At 44.7% G+C, this 17,621-nt stretch overlaps 1 protein-coding gene across 1 annotated transcript; it reads right to left on the bottom strand.

The window, feature by feature from the left end:
* Positions 1 to 1,036: 1,036 nt before the first annotated feature.
* On the bottom strand, positions 1,037 to 17,544 carry SLC6A14 (solute carrier family 6 member 14). Its single transcript, XM_026110925.2, has 14 exons — positions 17,406 to 17,544; positions 16,552 to 16,720; positions 14,515 to 14,646; positions 12,219 to 12,380; positions 10,714 to 10,849; positions 9,828 to 9,960; positions 7,978 to 8,118; positions 6,637 to 6,865; positions 6,427 to 6,552; positions 6,210 to 6,328; positions 4,892 to 4,991; positions 4,525 to 4,634; positions 3,412 to 3,579; positions 1,037 to 2,812 (listed from the first exon to the last, which is right to left on the bottom strand). The coding sequence occupies exons 1-14, from the start codon at positions 17,451 to 17,453 to the stop codon at positions 2,663 to 2,665; spliced, it is 1,923 nt and encodes a 640-aa protein (XP_025966710.1). The 5' UTR covers positions 17,454 to 17,544; the 3' UTR covers positions 1,037 to 2,662.
* Positions 17,545 to 17,621: the final 77 nt, after the last annotated feature.

The following is a 17,621-nucleotide window of genomic DNA, read 5'->3' on the forward strand; positions in this document are numbered from 1 at the left end:
ACCGTTCAGCAGCCATCGATCAGGCAGGAGCAAGTGCTAAATGACTCAGCTTTAAGGCTGCTGCTTTATAATACACTCCGCAGAGGATGGGGTGAGCGTGGCCGGGGCCGGACCCACCGCCAGCCTTCGCCCTCCGTGCCGGGAGCGGAGCCGGGAAAGCCGCGAGTCCGCGCTGCTCTCTGCTGGCCAGCACACCTCCACGCAGCCCGGCTTGGAAACACGCTGCTGCAAATAGCTACTCTGGGAGAAGTGAAATTATTATTGTTTTTATATTTGACTTCAGGCATAGGAACGGTGTCCGCAATGGAAATTAGGTTTTGGTTTTAAAATTGCTTCCATAAACCTAACTAATCACTTTACATATATATACAAATGACAGTTCAAATGCCTCTTTTTAAGCATTTCCATGTTATGGATGTGGCTTTCAGACTCTCTGGAACTGTTCATGTCTACGTTCCTTTCTCTGGCTGAAAACACACTGGCGTTTTGAGCCAATCCAAGCTGAATGTATTTGTTTTTTCATGTTCTACTTTTTCCAAGAGCTTTCCTTTCACTGCAGTTTGGTGTGATTGAAGCAGAACTGTTTTCTTTTAATCTTTTTCCCTCAGAGAAAAAATAAAAGCCTTCCTCCAAGAGCAGCACTGACTTCTAAAGACACCTAAAGGCTCCTCAGAAGATCCCTAGCTGGAAGAGTCAGCTCACCCAAAGAGACCAGGAGGAAGACTCGGTGCACTGGGAAGGGGTGGCAGACCTGGCCCGAGAGCAGCCAAGGGCAGGAGAGGCTTCCTATTAACCAGCTCCCAGCACAAGTTCAAATCCCACAGGCCTCATAAATTCACAGGCAGTTTTTCTATGTTTTCTGAGCCAGGGCAAGATCAGGGCTATTGCATTAGGTCCGAACTTCTACAAGGAAATGGTTCCTGGATGTAAACCTCTCCAGTTCAGTCTCCCAAAGCCTTAGGATCGTGAAAGGCACACTGGTACCTCCCCACCCCACCAAATCCCACCACAGTGCCACATGCATTGTCCAAAACCATTACAAACAAAAGATGACATTTTATTTGCTATAAAGTGTTGATTTGTCACAAAAATGCCGGTATAAAATGTACACTGAGGTATGCAGCTCGGGCAACTATCCACATTCCTTCGTGTCCAGAAACAGTGACAAAGCCCTGAGAGGAAGCGACGGACAGAAACCCTGCCATAGTGTTCCCAAGGAACCGTTATCACAGTGATAGTGACCTCTCAGCACACAGAACACATGGATTCAGTCAACAGATCTTTTTTGTTTGCTTATGAGGGATCCTCTTGTATTATGAGTGAAGTCAGCTTCTCTTAGCCTAATCCCCTACTTCCTACGCAAAGACCAAATGCATTACAGACTGCGTTTTCCTTAATGCCCCAACTCCTGGAGTCAGATTATAACACAAAGCTCTGCTCTCTTTTCTCAAGAAAAGCTGAGAAGTGTTGAATCGTAAAGACACCAAAGCAAAATCAAATTGAAGATCTGAACACTTTCAGAGTTTTCAAAAATCTCATTATTTTGGATGCCCCAATCTCATGATTTTGGACTGCCTGGACTTTGCATTACAAGGCAGTTGTAACCTTCACTTTGGGTGAACCTCTGCTTCTTTTGGCTGTACCACAAGACCAATGCACTGTTTGAATCTTCAAAAAAAAAAAAAAAAATCACTTTGGTTTAAGCCCTTTGCTAGGAAAAACTCCAGCCAGAGCGAAAGAAGATGCAGAGAACAAACTGATAGGTAAAGCCTTGATGAATGTAGGGAGAGCAGACACAGCAGAAATCAAAGGTTACTATTTCATTCTGCAGAGCCTGAGCTAGTGACAGAGTATGGGGACACACGGTTTCAGAACCGCAGACACACAAATGCCGAGCACGGGGCATGACACAAAAGATGACCCTTTGGGGACTCCTAGAGGAACAGTGATAAATATAAGGAAGCCTGCTTTTCACCATGTTATAGCCTTATTCCACGGCAAGGTAAAATTTTTTTTGCCGCTTAGTATTTATATATACACAGACAAAACACACACACTTTAGTCAACATTAAATCCTGAGCAGCCTCACAGCATTGAGCAAGGCTTAGACGGAAAAAAAAGTTATTCATATTCCCTGGGCTCCAGGGCCAGACAGCAGCATACCCGTTCACCCCTCTGCTGCCCGTGCAGCCCTGGGGAGCACGAAGCACAGCAGAAGCTGGTGACTGCCCACAGACTGTGGTATTTAGGTGCATGCAAGCACAGCACCAGTTGGCTCAAACTTCACATAGCTGCAGAGCACCAGAATGTCTCTTTATTTTCTTCCACACCAGCATCTGCAGTCCAGCTGGATACTGGTTGGACTGGGTTGAGCATGCCCACTCCATCAGCCTGGCGAGGCTGGAATCCACTTCCCTGCCCTCGTAACCTAAGTATCTGGGGAGACCTCAGCGTCTAATTTATGATCTGTTGCTCCCCAAACACACAGCACTAAAAATAAATAACATGGCTTGCTTTCATCTGCAGGCTGCGTTTTTGAGGGCAGGGGGTTGATGTGGGTTTGGTTGGGTTTTTTTTTTTTTTTTTTTTGATTTTGCATTGTCACCTTCTAATAGTTTAACATAAATTTGTTAAAAAAAAAAATGTCATCTGAATGGGCATCTCATTCTCGTTTGTATACGAAGCCAGACACAGTGGGGATCTCGTGTTCGTTTTCCTTTTTGGGATCTACAATATGGCTGTATCTTTCTCCTCGATGACTTTCCAGATAGGGACCCCAGTTTGCAGCTGGCCTGCAGCAGCTTGCAATGCGCTGGAAAACAAGAACAAAAGAGGCATTTAATGTCTTATCTTAGTTCTGCGTACTTTTCTGTTAAATAAAGGTATAACATTTAATATGCCCTGCAACTCAATAAATAGCAAGCAAACTACTTTTTTGGTTTCTTGGTTTTTAAGGGTTCCAAATGTGCCTGGTTTCAGAGGACTCTAGTCACCGAAATCAAACAAGCAGGGAGAGCTATGACCAACAGGACTCTTTGGCAAAGCCTGGCAAGAAGGGTATATCTCAGACCTTGGACTTGCTGATTTCAGTGAGGAATGGGAGGCAAAACTTAAATAATTTTCTAAGTTCTGTGGATAATTCAAAAGTTGCTGGAATAATAACAGAAACAAGGAAAATCACTACTGAATGTGTGGGTGCACTCCCAGGGAATCAGACTTTATCTTCATTTCAGAACATGGCAGAGCAAATTTGCCTCTGGTGCAACTACCAAAGATGTGTTTTGGTCTAAAAATCCAGTTAATGAAAATCTCCGCGTGTTGAACACACTCTTGAGAAGAGAGCACAAGCTTTCCTTAGCATGCCAAGGCGAGCAAAATTTGAGTATGACAGCTGCTTTTTTGTGCCCTTACCTGACATAGGTTTCCTTCAGCTCTAGCTATCTTTACAATAGCAGCAATGGGAATCCAGATGACACAGAAGATAATCATGCACCAGCCAACAGCAGTTCCCCATGTTGGATACGAGACTGAGCCATAAGTGGGAGGTGAAAATGTGATCAGAGACCAGAGCAAAATTGCCTATTAAAAAAGAAAAAAAAATGAGGGAAAAAAGCTGATTGCAAGGTGACCTGAACTTGTATTGAACACTGTTTCCAAGTTAGTTGCTACAGGACTGGCTGCAAACTCTGCACAGCTCCCTCTTTGCTGTCCAAATATGCGATTTGTTGTGTAGGATTTGGTATTCAAGCATGGCCTAGCAGTAAGACTGAAGGGCAGAACTGAAAGACAACACTGCTGTGCAGCCCAGCACTTTAATTACATCTTAATGTTTAAACAGAAATAGACTTCTGGGCTCTATTCAATTCTTATCTCAGATAGTATCTTCATTTGAATGAGCTCAGTACCTTTCTCCTTTTGTTTTAGTCCTATATTTATAGGAGAAGAAACGTTGGCAAATATTCTTGCAGATGTAAGATATTTGTAAGGAGCATTTCCTGAGTTACACTCTGGAGAGATTAAAGATAATGTTGTGGCCAGAACAACTTGCCACTGCTCCTGGGCTTGTGGCATTTTGCTTGTGTTTCCCCCCCCCAGATACTGCACCTATTAAAACTGAGAAGAACGTGACAGGACAAAGAAGGAGCTCAGCGAGACAGGAGAGCAGCTGGACATCCAAAGAGTAAATTCATGCCAAGGATCTGTCCAGAAAATGGGATTTTGCTCCAATGGGAAATTCTAGGTTTTCAGCATGTTTTTTCAGTCTGAAATGAAGAGATGCCAGCTGCTAGTCTGACTGCTGCATGTTACTCCTTGGACTGTAGACCCAGCTCATTAGTAGCTGCTCTGAAGGACTGACCTCCCCTGGAGCCCACCCAAGGCAGAGCGGTATATATTGGAAAGGGATAGCCTGTAGCCTGCTCCATTGGCTCAGCCATATCTCATCTTTATACGCAAGGCCTGGAAATTCAGCCCTGAATCTTTACGTGGAAGCCTGTTTAACATCATTCAGCCATTTACACTCACCGTTAAGAGCACGGGAGTAAGGAAAAACCAGCACACCCTCCACCACAACCAGAAGAAACAGTTCTTCTTTCCAATCATCATTTCAATGTCTTCAATGAATCTGTTTCCTCCTGTTGACAGATATTCATATAATATACTGTAAAGCAGGCATCTATCACGCCGGTGCAGTTACTCAAGAATGATAGAAGGAAGGAGACAGAACGGTCAAGGTCGAATTATCACAGAATTGGGGAAGTTGGTGACAGGCTTTGACGGTTAAAATGTTATAAGCATTTTATTGCAGGAATTAATGTTTAATATGCAATGTGACTGGGATTGTTTGTCTTTCCAATTGTCAATTCAGGGTTTTTCAGCTAATGTAATTTACCATAAATGTAGGCGACGCCTATTATTTCCAGGACAGCTGCAATAAGGATTCCCCATCCAGCACAGAAATGATCTATTAAGTTAACCCAGTAAATTCCTGCCTGGAGAACAAAGAATAAACAGGTAAAGATATGCCTAATCTGAGTAACTTTTTATGCAAATAGATTAAGTTGTGTTGTTTAAGCCAAATTAAATAATCAACAGTAAGTTTTTAAACCTCTAGATTGTCTGGATTAAGTACAGATTTGTGAACATTATTTCATTCAAGTATCTCTATGCGGAGTAGAAGAATGTATCTGAGTAAATACTGCAAATCTGTGTATTAACAACTAGATATATGTATATGCAAAATATATATAAACAGCTGATAGCAAGATTCAAATTTTTAACTTACAGTATTAAAGCTCAGGCTTCAATAACGATCTACAGGAATAGCCGTACCAGTTATCAGTTCTAGTAGGCTTATATACCCTCTCACACACAGGTCTCCCATGTGGGTTAAACACAGCTTTAAATACCAGTATGCAATAGCAGAAACACAGAACAAGCTTCATACCATCTCACACTCTTATGAAGCAAGTCCTTCGCAAGCTTCCTTGCCATCACGTTTCACATCCTACGTGCTTTGTTTGGCTATACAACCATCTAGTCCCCACAGCTCTCCTCTTCACATGCTCAGTGTAATTACATATATAAATCTGTGTTCCTAGATGCAGCCATTACGATGAATCTTTACACCCTTAAAAGCAATTGCCTCTAGAAAGTGTACATGCTGTACTGAAAATTTCTAATAAATACATTTCAGAAGGAGTAGCCAAACTATCTAGAAATGTTTGTGATCTAATGGGTCTTTATGACTTGAAAAGGCTATTTCTTGAAAGTGGTGCTCTCTGGTAAACGGTTCTGAACACAAGATCCCGTCAACATCTAGTAACAGTTCCCACAGCGTTACAGACACGCCGTATATGTATGCTTGCTATTACACAAATAGTCTCCTGAACTGAGCAGCAAAGTCAGGTTGATGGTTGGCAGGCTATTTATAGGCCTTCCATTTAAAAATGTATCTCAGCTCAATAATATATTAAATATATTAAAACATAATCACAGGAAACCTAGATTCTTCAAACCTTTCCCATGGTTATTTCTTATTTGCACATCCAGGTGTATTGGCAGAATTCAAGATTCTCTCAAATACAGGCAAAGAGGAACATGCAGGGAAGTTCTCATCACAGCAGGAAAGGATATTTTAACCTGAGCAAGCTAACTCATCATTTGAAGCATGATTAAACCCACTGCCAAAAAAAAGTTTAATGTCTTACCTGAGTGACACAGACAAGACCAAGAAAGAAGAGCAATATGCACACACCCAGGGTTACGGGGACTCTCAACTTTTTCATCACTTTAGGGTATATATCTTGTATGGTGGTTGTAAGTGTTTCTGCAAGAGAACAAGTGTCAGTTTTGAACAGAGGCAAAACAACTAAGAAAGGTAACTTTCAGGTGAAAAGCAATGGGTTACTTAAAACCCCCACTCACCTACGGTGGCAAACTGTGAGTCAAGGCCCAAGAGCAGAAGCATAAAGAAAAATAAAAAGGACCAAAGAGGGGAAACTGGTAACTGGGAGAGAGCCTCTGGGTAAGCAACAAACGCCAGATCAAACCCTGAAATGCAGCAGAATGAAAAAGGTTATTGTCAGGCTTTAGTCAAAGAAAGTCCAGACACTGGTCGTGCAACGATCAGCCTACCTGAGTCTACAACCTCCGAGACGGGTCTCTCTGACACATACGCCATATGTCCCAAGATAGAGAATATCGCAAACCCAGCAAACACGCTGGTGAGGCAGTTTGTTACACAAACTATAATAGCATCTGAGTAGCAGTTGTTGTGGAATTTATTGTACGAGGACAAAGCAACCAGTCCACCCCATGCCACTGACAAGGAGTAGAATATCTGCGTGGCTGCATCTTTCCAAACCTACCAGAAATAAGAACAAGGAAGATATTTTATTAATTACAGTAAAAATAATAAATATTCAAGTCCCTCTATGGAAGCTGCAGGGGGTTTCTAGATTTAGCCTTTATATCAAATTTTATTTCATGTGAGTTTTAGAGTTAGTGGGAAATACCATGCTGGTGACCCTACTGTGTCTAACACAAAGAATATCTTCTGTGATCTAGGGAAGGTCGTAGAAACATCCTGTGTCTGCTGCCAAATATTTAAGCCTTATTGGGATAACCTTGAAAGAGAGATTCAATTCATTCACATATGTGGGTTGTCAAGATACGAATCTTGTCACAATGCCAATGTATAAGGAAAACCAGCATAGAGTTGCAGAAATGAAAACTTGTGTGTGCTCTCCCACTCACCACTCCCACTCCACACCATGACCCTGAAGACCGGTCGCTTCTGTGAGGCTCAGATTAACTCTCCCTCTGCTGTAGCCCTTTAGTTAACGGCAAATGCTCACACAAAACACCCCAGAGCATTGAATCTTTGCTTTTCGTCAGAGAGAACTCATGTTGGCATAAAACTGAACAAAAATGCAGGCTAGGCTCCTCCTTCCCTTGCACAGTGCCCTTCCCTGTTCGCCTTCTTTTCTGAGGTAATTTACTGGGCAAGGCATGGCCTGACTTTCAAACTAAGAGGTCCCGTCAATCTTCCAATAAAGTCCCTTGAAGTTATTAGTAACCCAACCAAGTGGACCTGATATGCGAGCAGTGCTCGATCCTGCAGTGAGAACTTTCTCAGCAGGCCTGGTGATGTGTTTATCCCTGGATGAAACTCTAGCAAGTCTCCAGAGAGCCGCTCTAGAGGCAATTCCATGGAAGTTGCCACTACCTGGAGGTAAAATTTTCTAGATTAAGAGTAGCTAGATGGGGGCTTGGACTTCTTAGAGCTGGGATTTGCTGGAAAACTAGAACCCAGCTGTGGATGCAAATCTCACAGTAGGAAATGAAGAGGCATCTGACTGGGTAAAGAAGTAGCTGCTCTTCTTTAAGATAAGGAGCTATACAGTGGCTTTTATAAATAGTAGGTCGATATAAGCATGGAATTGCATCAAACTTCCAGAGCTGACACCACCTCACCTCTGCCTCCATCAACTTGGTGATGTTGGACTGTCTCCCAATGTAATATTCAATGCCATTCAGAGCACCTTCCAAGGTGGCACCTCGCACCAGCAAGATGAGTAGGATGACATATGGGAAGAGTGCTGTGAAGTAGACAACCTGTAAAAAGGAGGGCAGGGACACACATGAGAACTGAGGGAGTGCACGCCCTCCCAGGCAAGAGAAACAACCAGGATTTAGACTGAAAGCTGCTGGATTCAAGTGAAAAGTATGGCTGATCAAGGAAGTGAGACTGGAGGTGAACACGCATGTCAAGGGCTAACCATGTGGCCTAGCCGGTTCTGGAACTGCATTCCATCGGAAGCAGAAGGCCCAAGCCACCTAACCACTTTTGAGATAGTGCTCCGTTTCAGAAATGTGCCTTTTGACATGATTTACTGCCACAGCAAGGACTGGACTCAGCTACCTCAGAGGTCTCTTGCTAGACAATGTTTCTAGCAAACGAGAGCTTAAAGCCAGGCAAAATCAGGTGATCAGGATGGAATGATCTCCTGATGCAACTGAATAAAGCCATGCTGGAAGCTTTCTTTGCTGGGAACAAGGACTTCTAAGCTCTCTCAGACACAGATTATTTTGCTGTTGTTCATCTGTACAGCTTTGGGTACAGTAGGACCCAGGCCAGAAGCAGGGCTCTGCAGTGCTATCATCATGCAGGATGCTTTCAATAATACTCTTCTGTCGTGACTCTTAGTTTCAGTGTTATGCAGACAGATGATTGAGCCAGTATTGCTGGTTACACCAAACCTTACCCAAATCTTACCTTATTCCTGGAAGACTTCTGCCTTCATGCCAGAAAAGGAGTGACAACAGGAAGAGGCATTTCCCAGGAACCCAAAGAATGTGAGGGTAAGAAGAACCATGTGGCAGAACAACTGTGGCTGGGAAAGCACAGATACTCCACCCTGAAGTGCTGAGATGGAGGGCAGAAAGCTCCAAGGAGAAAGAAGAGGAGAAACATTAGACTGAGGAAAGGAAGAAGGGCAGAAAGGAACGGTGGAAAGGCACAATGAGAGAAGGGATAGGAAAAAAGCAGGCTAAATGAGAAGAAAAGGGCAGAAAGGGTGAGGGAAGGCAACAGAGACCAAAGAAGTAAGATGTGGAGATACAACACACAATTAAGAGAGCAACTAAACCAGAAAAAGAGCATCAGGCAGGAGAGAACAAAATTCAGCCTGCTCAATGGCTGCAGAGGAGCCTACCTAACCCTGGGGTAATTCCAGGCAGCCGTGCTCAAGCAGCTGGAAATCAGAGCTCAGCAGAACCAGAGTCTGAAAACAAGCACCCACACACCTGGTCCCTATGAGCAGCCTGAAATCTCAGGTATAAACAGGATGTCACAATCCAGCAGGAACCTGTGCATGCACCTCTGTTTGCAGGGCTTGACCTCTATTTTCCGAACACCTCAAACAGTCTGTAGGTGCCAATAATTAATGGGTGTTCTCAGGGTGTGTGCACGCAGTCGCATGCACGTGTCCTTCATAACAGGCCAGGTGACTGCCAGAACTGAGCCTAAGTCTTTCATGTGACAGCAAGATCCCCAAATGCATGGCAGCCCTGGTGGAATGAAGAGGCCAGTGCATTAAATATCTGCTAGGTAATAGGTAATCAGCACATTTGCTTCATAACTGTTACATAAAACATGAGTAAAGAGCAGCAACAAAGTCTAATACTACGTCCAGCAGAGGAGAGCAGGTATCGGCTGCATGCTGCCCACATGCTCACCTCCCTTAACTACAGCTGACGTTAGCAGCGCTGCCGGGCGGGATCAGGCCAGGCTGTACGTCTGTCATAAGCTCTTCCCAACTTACCTTTCCAGAAGATTTTATTCCTTTAAATAATGCAGCTCCGACAATTATCCAGGCCAGGAGGAGGCAGAGAGCCAGGTACCACACAATGTGACCCGTCTCATCCAGCCCACTCGACCGCTGAAGAGCCACTTTACTGAAACACAGAACAGTGCAGTGAGAAGAGAGCGACAGCAACGTACACTCCTCCTCTTTACCCACTTCTGGAAGGAGAGAGAGCAGGTTTCTGCAGATATTTTGAGAGCCTGAAGTAATTTTTGTGAGCGCACAGTTAGAACTGAGCCACTGGAGTTGAAAATATTTTACCCCACGTTTTTCTCCTTTTAAAGTCCGTCAGCTCTCCGTTGTCCATGCTTCTCCTGCCATGCCTACCTAGGTTCTTCCAAGATAACCAGAAACTCTCATGGCAGGAGAAGAGCCAGGGAGGAGGAGAATCAGCTCCCAGGAACCCAAAGGAGCATGAGGCAGATATAAGTCAGGTGGCTAAAGAGATTGCGATTTCACAAAAGGCCAGGATTCAGAACAGGTTGAATGTATTTTACACAGTAACTCATGAAACAATATGTACCATACATTGAGCTGCTAAGTAGTCCCTAGTGGGACGCCAGAGAAGAGGGCTTTTTCAGCTGGATTTTTTTTTTTTTTTTTTTTTTTTTTTGGTTTGCTACAGGTTGACTCATTTGCTTCCCTGTGATTTGTGCTTTATTCTTTAAGGGTTCAGACTCATCAATTAAAACTTAAGCTCCTTCTGCACAGATTTGCATGCCCATGCCCCTGGAGTAGACTGTTTCCGGAAGGTAAGATAGGACAAAAATGGAGCATTCATTCAAAAACCACAATGCAAAACAAATACACTTTAGCAATTTCTTAAGTATTTATGTACACTTACTTCCAGTACTGCTCACTGGGAAATTGCACTGATCTATAGTTAATGGTGTCATTGATGCATGTGAGATTGTTGCTTGTGATGTAAGAGTAGTTTGCATGAATGATTTCACCATTTAAGGTTGCATTGCAGTCACTTACTGAAAGAAAGAAAAAGAAAGAGGGAGCGGACTGTTAACATGCAGCGATTAAAAAAAAACACAGAAAAAAATAGAACAATCCTAATTTAGCAGATATTTTTCTGAACAGTTATAGCTTTAGTTTTGCTACTAAAGTAACAATCTTTAGAAAGAAACCTGGGCTACCATTTACAGCTGTGACTGTGTTGCTTTGTCAGTAAATTCAAAGACCAAGAATCGGGTGTGCTCAGCACCACCTTTTATGTACTGCAAAGATAAAGCATACTTGTAAAAAGCAAACGTGACTACCGTTAAGATGTTAGCCTTGGTTATTCTATGAAAACCTTTGTCCCAGACAAATGTTACACACAGATCTTTCTCTACCAACTTCATATTATTAGATCTCTTGAAAATTTCTCTTATTTTTCTTTTTGTTAGAATGTGCAATAACTATGATCTGCTCTCAACATTAAAGAGCATTATATCAGCATTTACTGAGAAAGTCTAGTCAAAGACTGTTCCAATGTAACTGCTTCAGTTCAGTTTTGTATTCCTCCAGAACCTACGAATTTTAGGCTGAAATATTTTTGTTCAGCCCATAAAAAGTGGCGGGTTTTTGTTAAACAAAGCATCAACTTCTTGTTATATAGATCTTAACTATAGATATAAAAATGTCTTTCCATTCAGAGTTACAATTGCATTAACACTCCAAATAACGTAATCCATTACCTTGTTCCTGTTATTTTAACAATCTCAACAGAGGTTGCACAGCAACACATTTCTAACGGGGCTAATTACTGCGGGTTATCTCACCAACTTCACCTTTTTCCTTCTACTGGCCTGATATGGACACTGGCGAGATAACAAGCGTTTGGCAGTACACGTGCTGCCAAACATTAAGAACAATAATGTGGAGATACGTTCTAAAGAGTTAATAAAGCGCAGGAGCAACATCCCGCTGGTGCTCAGGATTACCATGGCCAGTGGGCAGGCGGAAAAGGTAATGGAAGAACCCCAGCTGAAAGCCACAGGAATACCTTCCTCATGTGAAGTAGGAGTATTTGCATTGCCTGGAAGCCTGATGAAATGGGAAGGCAGTATTTCTGGGGACTGTATGCACTAGAAGAAACCTTAGATTTTAAAGGAGAAAAATGGTGACCAACAAGGAGGCGTCACACCAGCTCTCTATAGATTTCACAAGGACCTGGAACTGGTGAAAAGGCAACGGGCAAGTCCCACTCCCACGTCCATGTGTTCAGAGACAAAATTCCAGGAAGGATTTTTTGTGCCATGGCTAGTCATCTTGCTCCTGTAAGTTTTCCCAGAAAATGGCACAAAGAGTAATTATTCAAAACAAGACTATTAGAGCCATATTTGGTAAGTACAGTACCTATTTTTGTTTTGCTGCAGAACTCATCTGCCCAGGAAAAGCACTGTGACCACGGCAGCACTTTTTGAAATGAGGCAAATAAGTAGTAGAGTGCGTAAGCAATGATAACGTTGTAATAGATCGACACAAATGTTGAAATCAAGACCATCGTGATGCCCACTCCTAGGAAAGAGAGAAAGGCAATGTCTTAACTACACCAAACACAGGCTGAAAAAGTGAATGGCCTTCAGTGAACTCAACATGTCTTTCAGGCGCCAGCGGAATCCCCCGAAATTATTTCATTACCTTGCAGACTGAGAAGTTCTTACAAGTACAGAGGGACCCTTCCCTGGATGGAGACAACACACAATAACTTTTTCCTACGGCATGCAAAAAGCAGAGTCTGCTGCAATATATTGGCTCATTAACTGCCAGATTCCAAATCATTTCCACGTTTGCACAGACTACGAGCGATGAGGGCTGATGACAGGAGACAGGGGCCAGGCAAAACCAATGTGTGAGAACAAGGTAGAACAAAGCCAGGAACAAGGTTTTGCACGGCCAATACAAGTAAAGCTAACTTGCGAGTTCCCCCTCTGGAGGCTGACGTGTGGGCTTAAAACAAGACGTGAAAGAAATTCTTAATATCTGAATATCATTCAAGAGCTGCTTTTTCTGTTGCATCCTGCCCCACTGGAGTCAGAGTGCAAGAGATAAGTGCATGGAAGAAATTCTGTTTACAATATCGCCTTTTAAAAGGCTACTTGGGGGGAAAGTTTTTTCTATTTTTTTTGGTTGGGGATTTATTTATTTATTTATTTTAAATTGTGAGCAGCAACCAAAATGCAGGAGGGCTAAAGCCATAAAAATGCAGGATATGATCCAAACTGACCATCTCAAATGTGGGTTTTTTGACACAACGCTTGAATCGAGCTCATAGAAAAATTGAGCTAGTTCTGAAGCCTAAGTCTAAGGGGTGAGTTCAATACTGTGTTCTCCCACAGTTCAGTGGGAAGTTTTGATCACTTAGTGGGGGCGGGGGGAGGAACTGCACAAAAAATAGGGCTGACCCAGCCGGTTTAAAGAACCCATTGTAACGGCTAGTTGTGGCAATAAATGAGAAGCAACAGAGTAGTATTTCTGTGCCAATAACAGTTTTATCTTCTTTTGTTAAAATGAACTTTGCTCCGCAAGTTTGGGGAACATCTGCCAAACCTGACCCATCATTTCAGAGAGTATATTTATGGTTATATCTGCACAGAGACATAAAGCATTTGTTGCATCTATAAACTTTTGCTTTTAAGTTAAATTCGCCATTCTTGTTTTGAAAGGTTGTTTATGCTGCAAACTGATGACTAGAGGGAAGAGAGAGAGGGGAAAAAAAACGTATAGCTGTTCAGTCAACCAGTCAGACCGCAATCCCTTCTGTTCCCACAAAAGCTGGCAAGTAAAATTCTTATTGTATCAGAAACATAACTTCCTTGTTCCTACATTAATTCCTCTGATAGATAAAGAAGACAAACAGGACCAGGTCCTTTACACCCTTCTGTACAGGGCTGGATGGATACCAGCAAATAAAGCATGGAGTTACTCATTTCCAAACACACAAATCTCCCCATCAAGTCCAAACAGCTAGGCAAACTACCGCTATAGAGTGTAATTATTTCTATCACAACAGGACCCTCACCTTACCAAGCCAGATTCTAAGCTATTTTATCACACCAGTGGAGGGATCTCAGCACAATGACCTGGATGAATACATGCACAGCCATGCATTAAAGAAAAAAGAAAAAAAAAAAAAAAACACAAGAAACAGTTCCACATGTCAGCACCAACCACGGCAGCCAAATGCAGAATTAGCACCTCCAACGTGCAACTGCCTTGCAAGGTGCTCAGGACATAAAGCATATAGAAACGGCAATAAAGTGGTTATTTGCAACTTGTCGTAAGCAGTGCCAGGTATTTATCTGGGCTTCTCCCCAGAAAGCAAACAATGCCATTTCCTCTACTCCGCACATCTGCAGTTAGTGTGACATGCTGCATGACATGAGGAGAATCACTGATAAGGCCTCATGGAGCTAATCGCTTTGTAGGAAATCATTAATCCACATCAATTTATTAACTGGAAAGAAAAAAAAAATACCTCTGGTGTATCTGGGGACATAATATTACTGACCTTGAAACACTGGCAATATTCTTCACACGGAAGACAGGCTCGCAGAATTAATGATTTTGTGGGGAAATGATTAATCCACGTCTCTTTATTAAGAGTATTATAATAAAAAAGAAATCTATACGGAAACACAGTAATACCAACCTTGAAACAATGGCAAAAATCTCCACACAGAAATGGGCCCTAGGCTGGCGAACTGCCCAAGGGAACATTCCATGAAGAATACGGGCAAGCCGGCTAACGCCAGCATCAGCGTATACGGGATTAAAAAGGCACCTGAGGGGGGAAAAAAAACAAAACGAAAAAACCAATGAGCCTTTCAGTATTCACCACAACTGTAATGCATTTTATGCTTTTTTTTTTTTTTGCCAATATCCTATTGTGCTTCTTCGTTTTGTACAGAATGTATAGATTTGTTTGTAAGTCCTGTTTTCTGTAAGACTAAATAGTACCAGCATGAAGAAACACAGATTACCAAGAGAACTGATACTTTACATACGACAATTTCTCTCATAGAATTAAAGTGGTATCATAGCAGGTAACCAGCACATACTGTTCTCATAGGAACAGGAGCACCGCTCAGCTGTAGGTCCCCTTGGCTTTGTCTGCGTTCTACTGCATCTTATGGGGTTCAGTTTGCAACTGCCCTAGCAGAGGCACTACTGCACATCGAAGTGCAAAAGTTATTTTGCGTGCTTGGCCGACCCCGGAGACAAGTAGAATCTCAGCATGGCTCTCGTGCAACTCCATTTTAAAGTGCCATTAACTTGGCATCAATGATAACCCTGTTCTGCGAAAAGGGATGGTATTTCTTTTGTATTTGCATTGCTTTTTGTTTCGTGCATGCGGAAGATGAGGAAGGTGAGAGCGCAGGCTTCCTAAGCATGACCTGATATCCACACATGCAACTAAACAGAAAGCTATCCTCATTACTAGCAGCCTACTTAAAAATAATCAGGGACCCAGATCTGCAAAGAACTGCAAATACCTGCCGTATTGTAAGCAAGTAAAAAGTCCCACTGAATTAACTGAATTACTCCTGTGTTTTAAAATAAGCCTAACAGTAGTCTTGCTCAGTCATGGACTGAGGGGCATAGAGAAGGATTCAAGAAATAGGGCAAGTGAATTTTTAAAACACTAAACTTTCTGCTGTAGCAGATACAAGAAAAAAAATACCTAGCAGGTGAGGTAACGCTGTGATTTATTAGCATTCATTTTGGTTTCACAATTTTCTTTACCAACCACGAGTGACACGACGAAGCCAAGTTCATTCCAATAAAACCCTGTGCCACGAATGCCATCTGGTGTCCCACGTGCCCCCACAGCTACTGCCCATGGTGCATTTACAGCCCAGAACCTGACTTAAAATAACTGTTAAGCAGAGCACCTAAGTACATACAATAAGTCCCCTGCAGTTACTTGGCATTTACACTCTCTTTAATCACCAGCGGTTGCCTGGCGGGTAGGCAAAGCTCTAGATTAGCAGCCGAGGAGGAATCCAGAGCCTTCTTTCGGCTTTGCCACTAGTTCGTCGGGTAAGCAGGCAGAGACGCTCTCTACCTCCCACTTCCCAAGCATCTGATGGGGATAATTATTGAGCCTGGATAATTATTCCAGCTTAGCTCGTTTGTCTGGCAAAACAAAGGTTGAGAGGGGATTCAAGTGCTCGCTATAAACATGTCAGGGAGGTAAGCAGTGGGGAGGAAGAACAGCTATTTAGGTTAACATTGACAAAAAGGTGCAAGTCAGTCAGGAGTAAATTTAGTCTGGAAACTGAATCGTGTCTATCCATCCAAGGTGCAAGGTGGTCTTGGAATAACTCAGTTTCCTGGGGACAAGGACCAGGACTGGTTTGTTTTACAGCTTGAATGGTAGCTGTGACCTCTGGAGCCTCAGTGGCTCTGAGTCCAGCCCCATTTTGCTGCTCTCAGAAGTGTCCTGGAAGTCTCAGATGGAAGTTTGTAGTGAAAAGCCAAATATTATTTCCCTCCTCACTTGGTACCCAGAGAGGCTGGGGATGCTTCCTCCTCCTCTGCCCGTTCCTACCAGCAGGCACTATCCCAGGTCCCAGGGTGATGCTCACATCCAGGTCACAACAAAACACGCCCAGCCTCAGAGGATGGCCCTCATCTCTGAGGGACAGCAAGGTGCAACCCCCCAACACTGCCATTCAGTAGGTACCTCCGCCGTTCTGGTAGGTGAGGTAGGGAAACCGCCAGACGTTGCCCAGGCCCACAGCATAGCCCACCATGGAGAGCAGGTAGTCACTTTTGTTCGTCCAGTTGCCACGCTCCTGGTTCTCATCGCTGCTGCTGGCATGGGCATCTTTTTCCGCTGACAAACTGAAATCCTTGGAAGAGAAGAAGAGGGTAAGTTCAGGAGGGCTCCAGAGGTAAATGGGCTGATCACAGCCACCCTTTCCCAGCCCGAACAGAGCCCAGGGACTGCCAGGCAGGGCAGCAGGATGGGGTGGGCATGGCCAAGTAGGCTGCCAGTCCAGCTGGTCCCTGGCAGAGCAGCGTGGACCTGCCAGAGAGAGGGTCCCCTCGGAGAACCCAAAGCACCCTCAGGGCCAGCCTTGCCCCACCGCCCTGCTCCCACCTGAGTCCCCTGGGCTGCCAGCTCCTGGGGGCAGCACATCCAGGGACCCCCCTGCCCCTGCACGTGCCCAGGCACCCCGTCCTCGGCCGGGTGCTCACCCCAGCACACGCCTCTGTGTCCACTTTAAAGTCTAGGTCTTCCCGGACCTGCACAGGTGCCCACCCTAGCTCAGCCCCCTGCCCCTACCCGCCTCAGCACCCAAACCTGCCCAGGTGCCCGTCCTCCCCCCAGCCCCCCTCGCCTGTCCGGTGCCCCAGGCACATGCCAGGGGCTCACAGCGGCTCAGACCCCCTGGATCGGTCCCCCCGGACCCATCCAAGCCCTCGCTCCGGCTCAGCCCCCCGCACGTCTCCACTCCACCTGCCCAGACGCCTCCCGCACCGGCCCCACCTGCAGAACCGATGCCCCCCAGCTGCCCCCCCCGCCCGACCCACCTTCTTCTTCCAGCAGGAGAGGAAGCCCGGCAGGTTGAGCATCCCCATCGCGCCGCAGCCGCTCCGCTCTGCCGCGCCGCCCGGCGCCCGGCCCTTTATCGGCGCCGCCGCCCGCCCCCCGCCGGCCACCGCGGCCTCGGGGCTGCCCCGCGGCCGGGCGGGGCCGCCGCGCTGCGGCACCTCCCGCCCCCGCGCCGGGCGCCCCCGGCCGCGCCT

The sequence above is a fragment of the Dromaius novaehollandiae genome, chromosome 11 (genome assembly GCF_036370855.1).
Source record: "Dromaius novaehollandiae isolate bDroNov1 chromosome 11, bDroNov1.hap1, whole genome shotgun sequence".
In the NCBI taxonomy this organism is placed as follows: Eukaryota; Metazoa; Chordata; class Aves; order Casuariiformes; family Dromaiidae; genus Dromaius; species Dromaius novaehollandiae.

Excerpts from the sequence above, each read along its gene's own strand:
- SLC6A14 (XM_026110925.2), bottom strand. The coding sequence starts at position 17,453 with ATGGGGATGCTCAACCTGCCGGGCTTCCTCTCCTGCTGGAAGAAGAAG. Across the intron at positions 14,647-16,551 it reads CACCTACCAGAACGGCGGAG|GTGCCTTTTTAATCCCGTAT; the intron begins GTACCTACTGAA and ends TTCCCCCCTCAG. Across the intron at positions 8,119-9,827 it reads GAATAAAATCTTCTGGAAAG|GTTGTCTACTTCACAGCACT; the intron begins GTAAGTTGGGAA and ends TCCTTTTTACAG.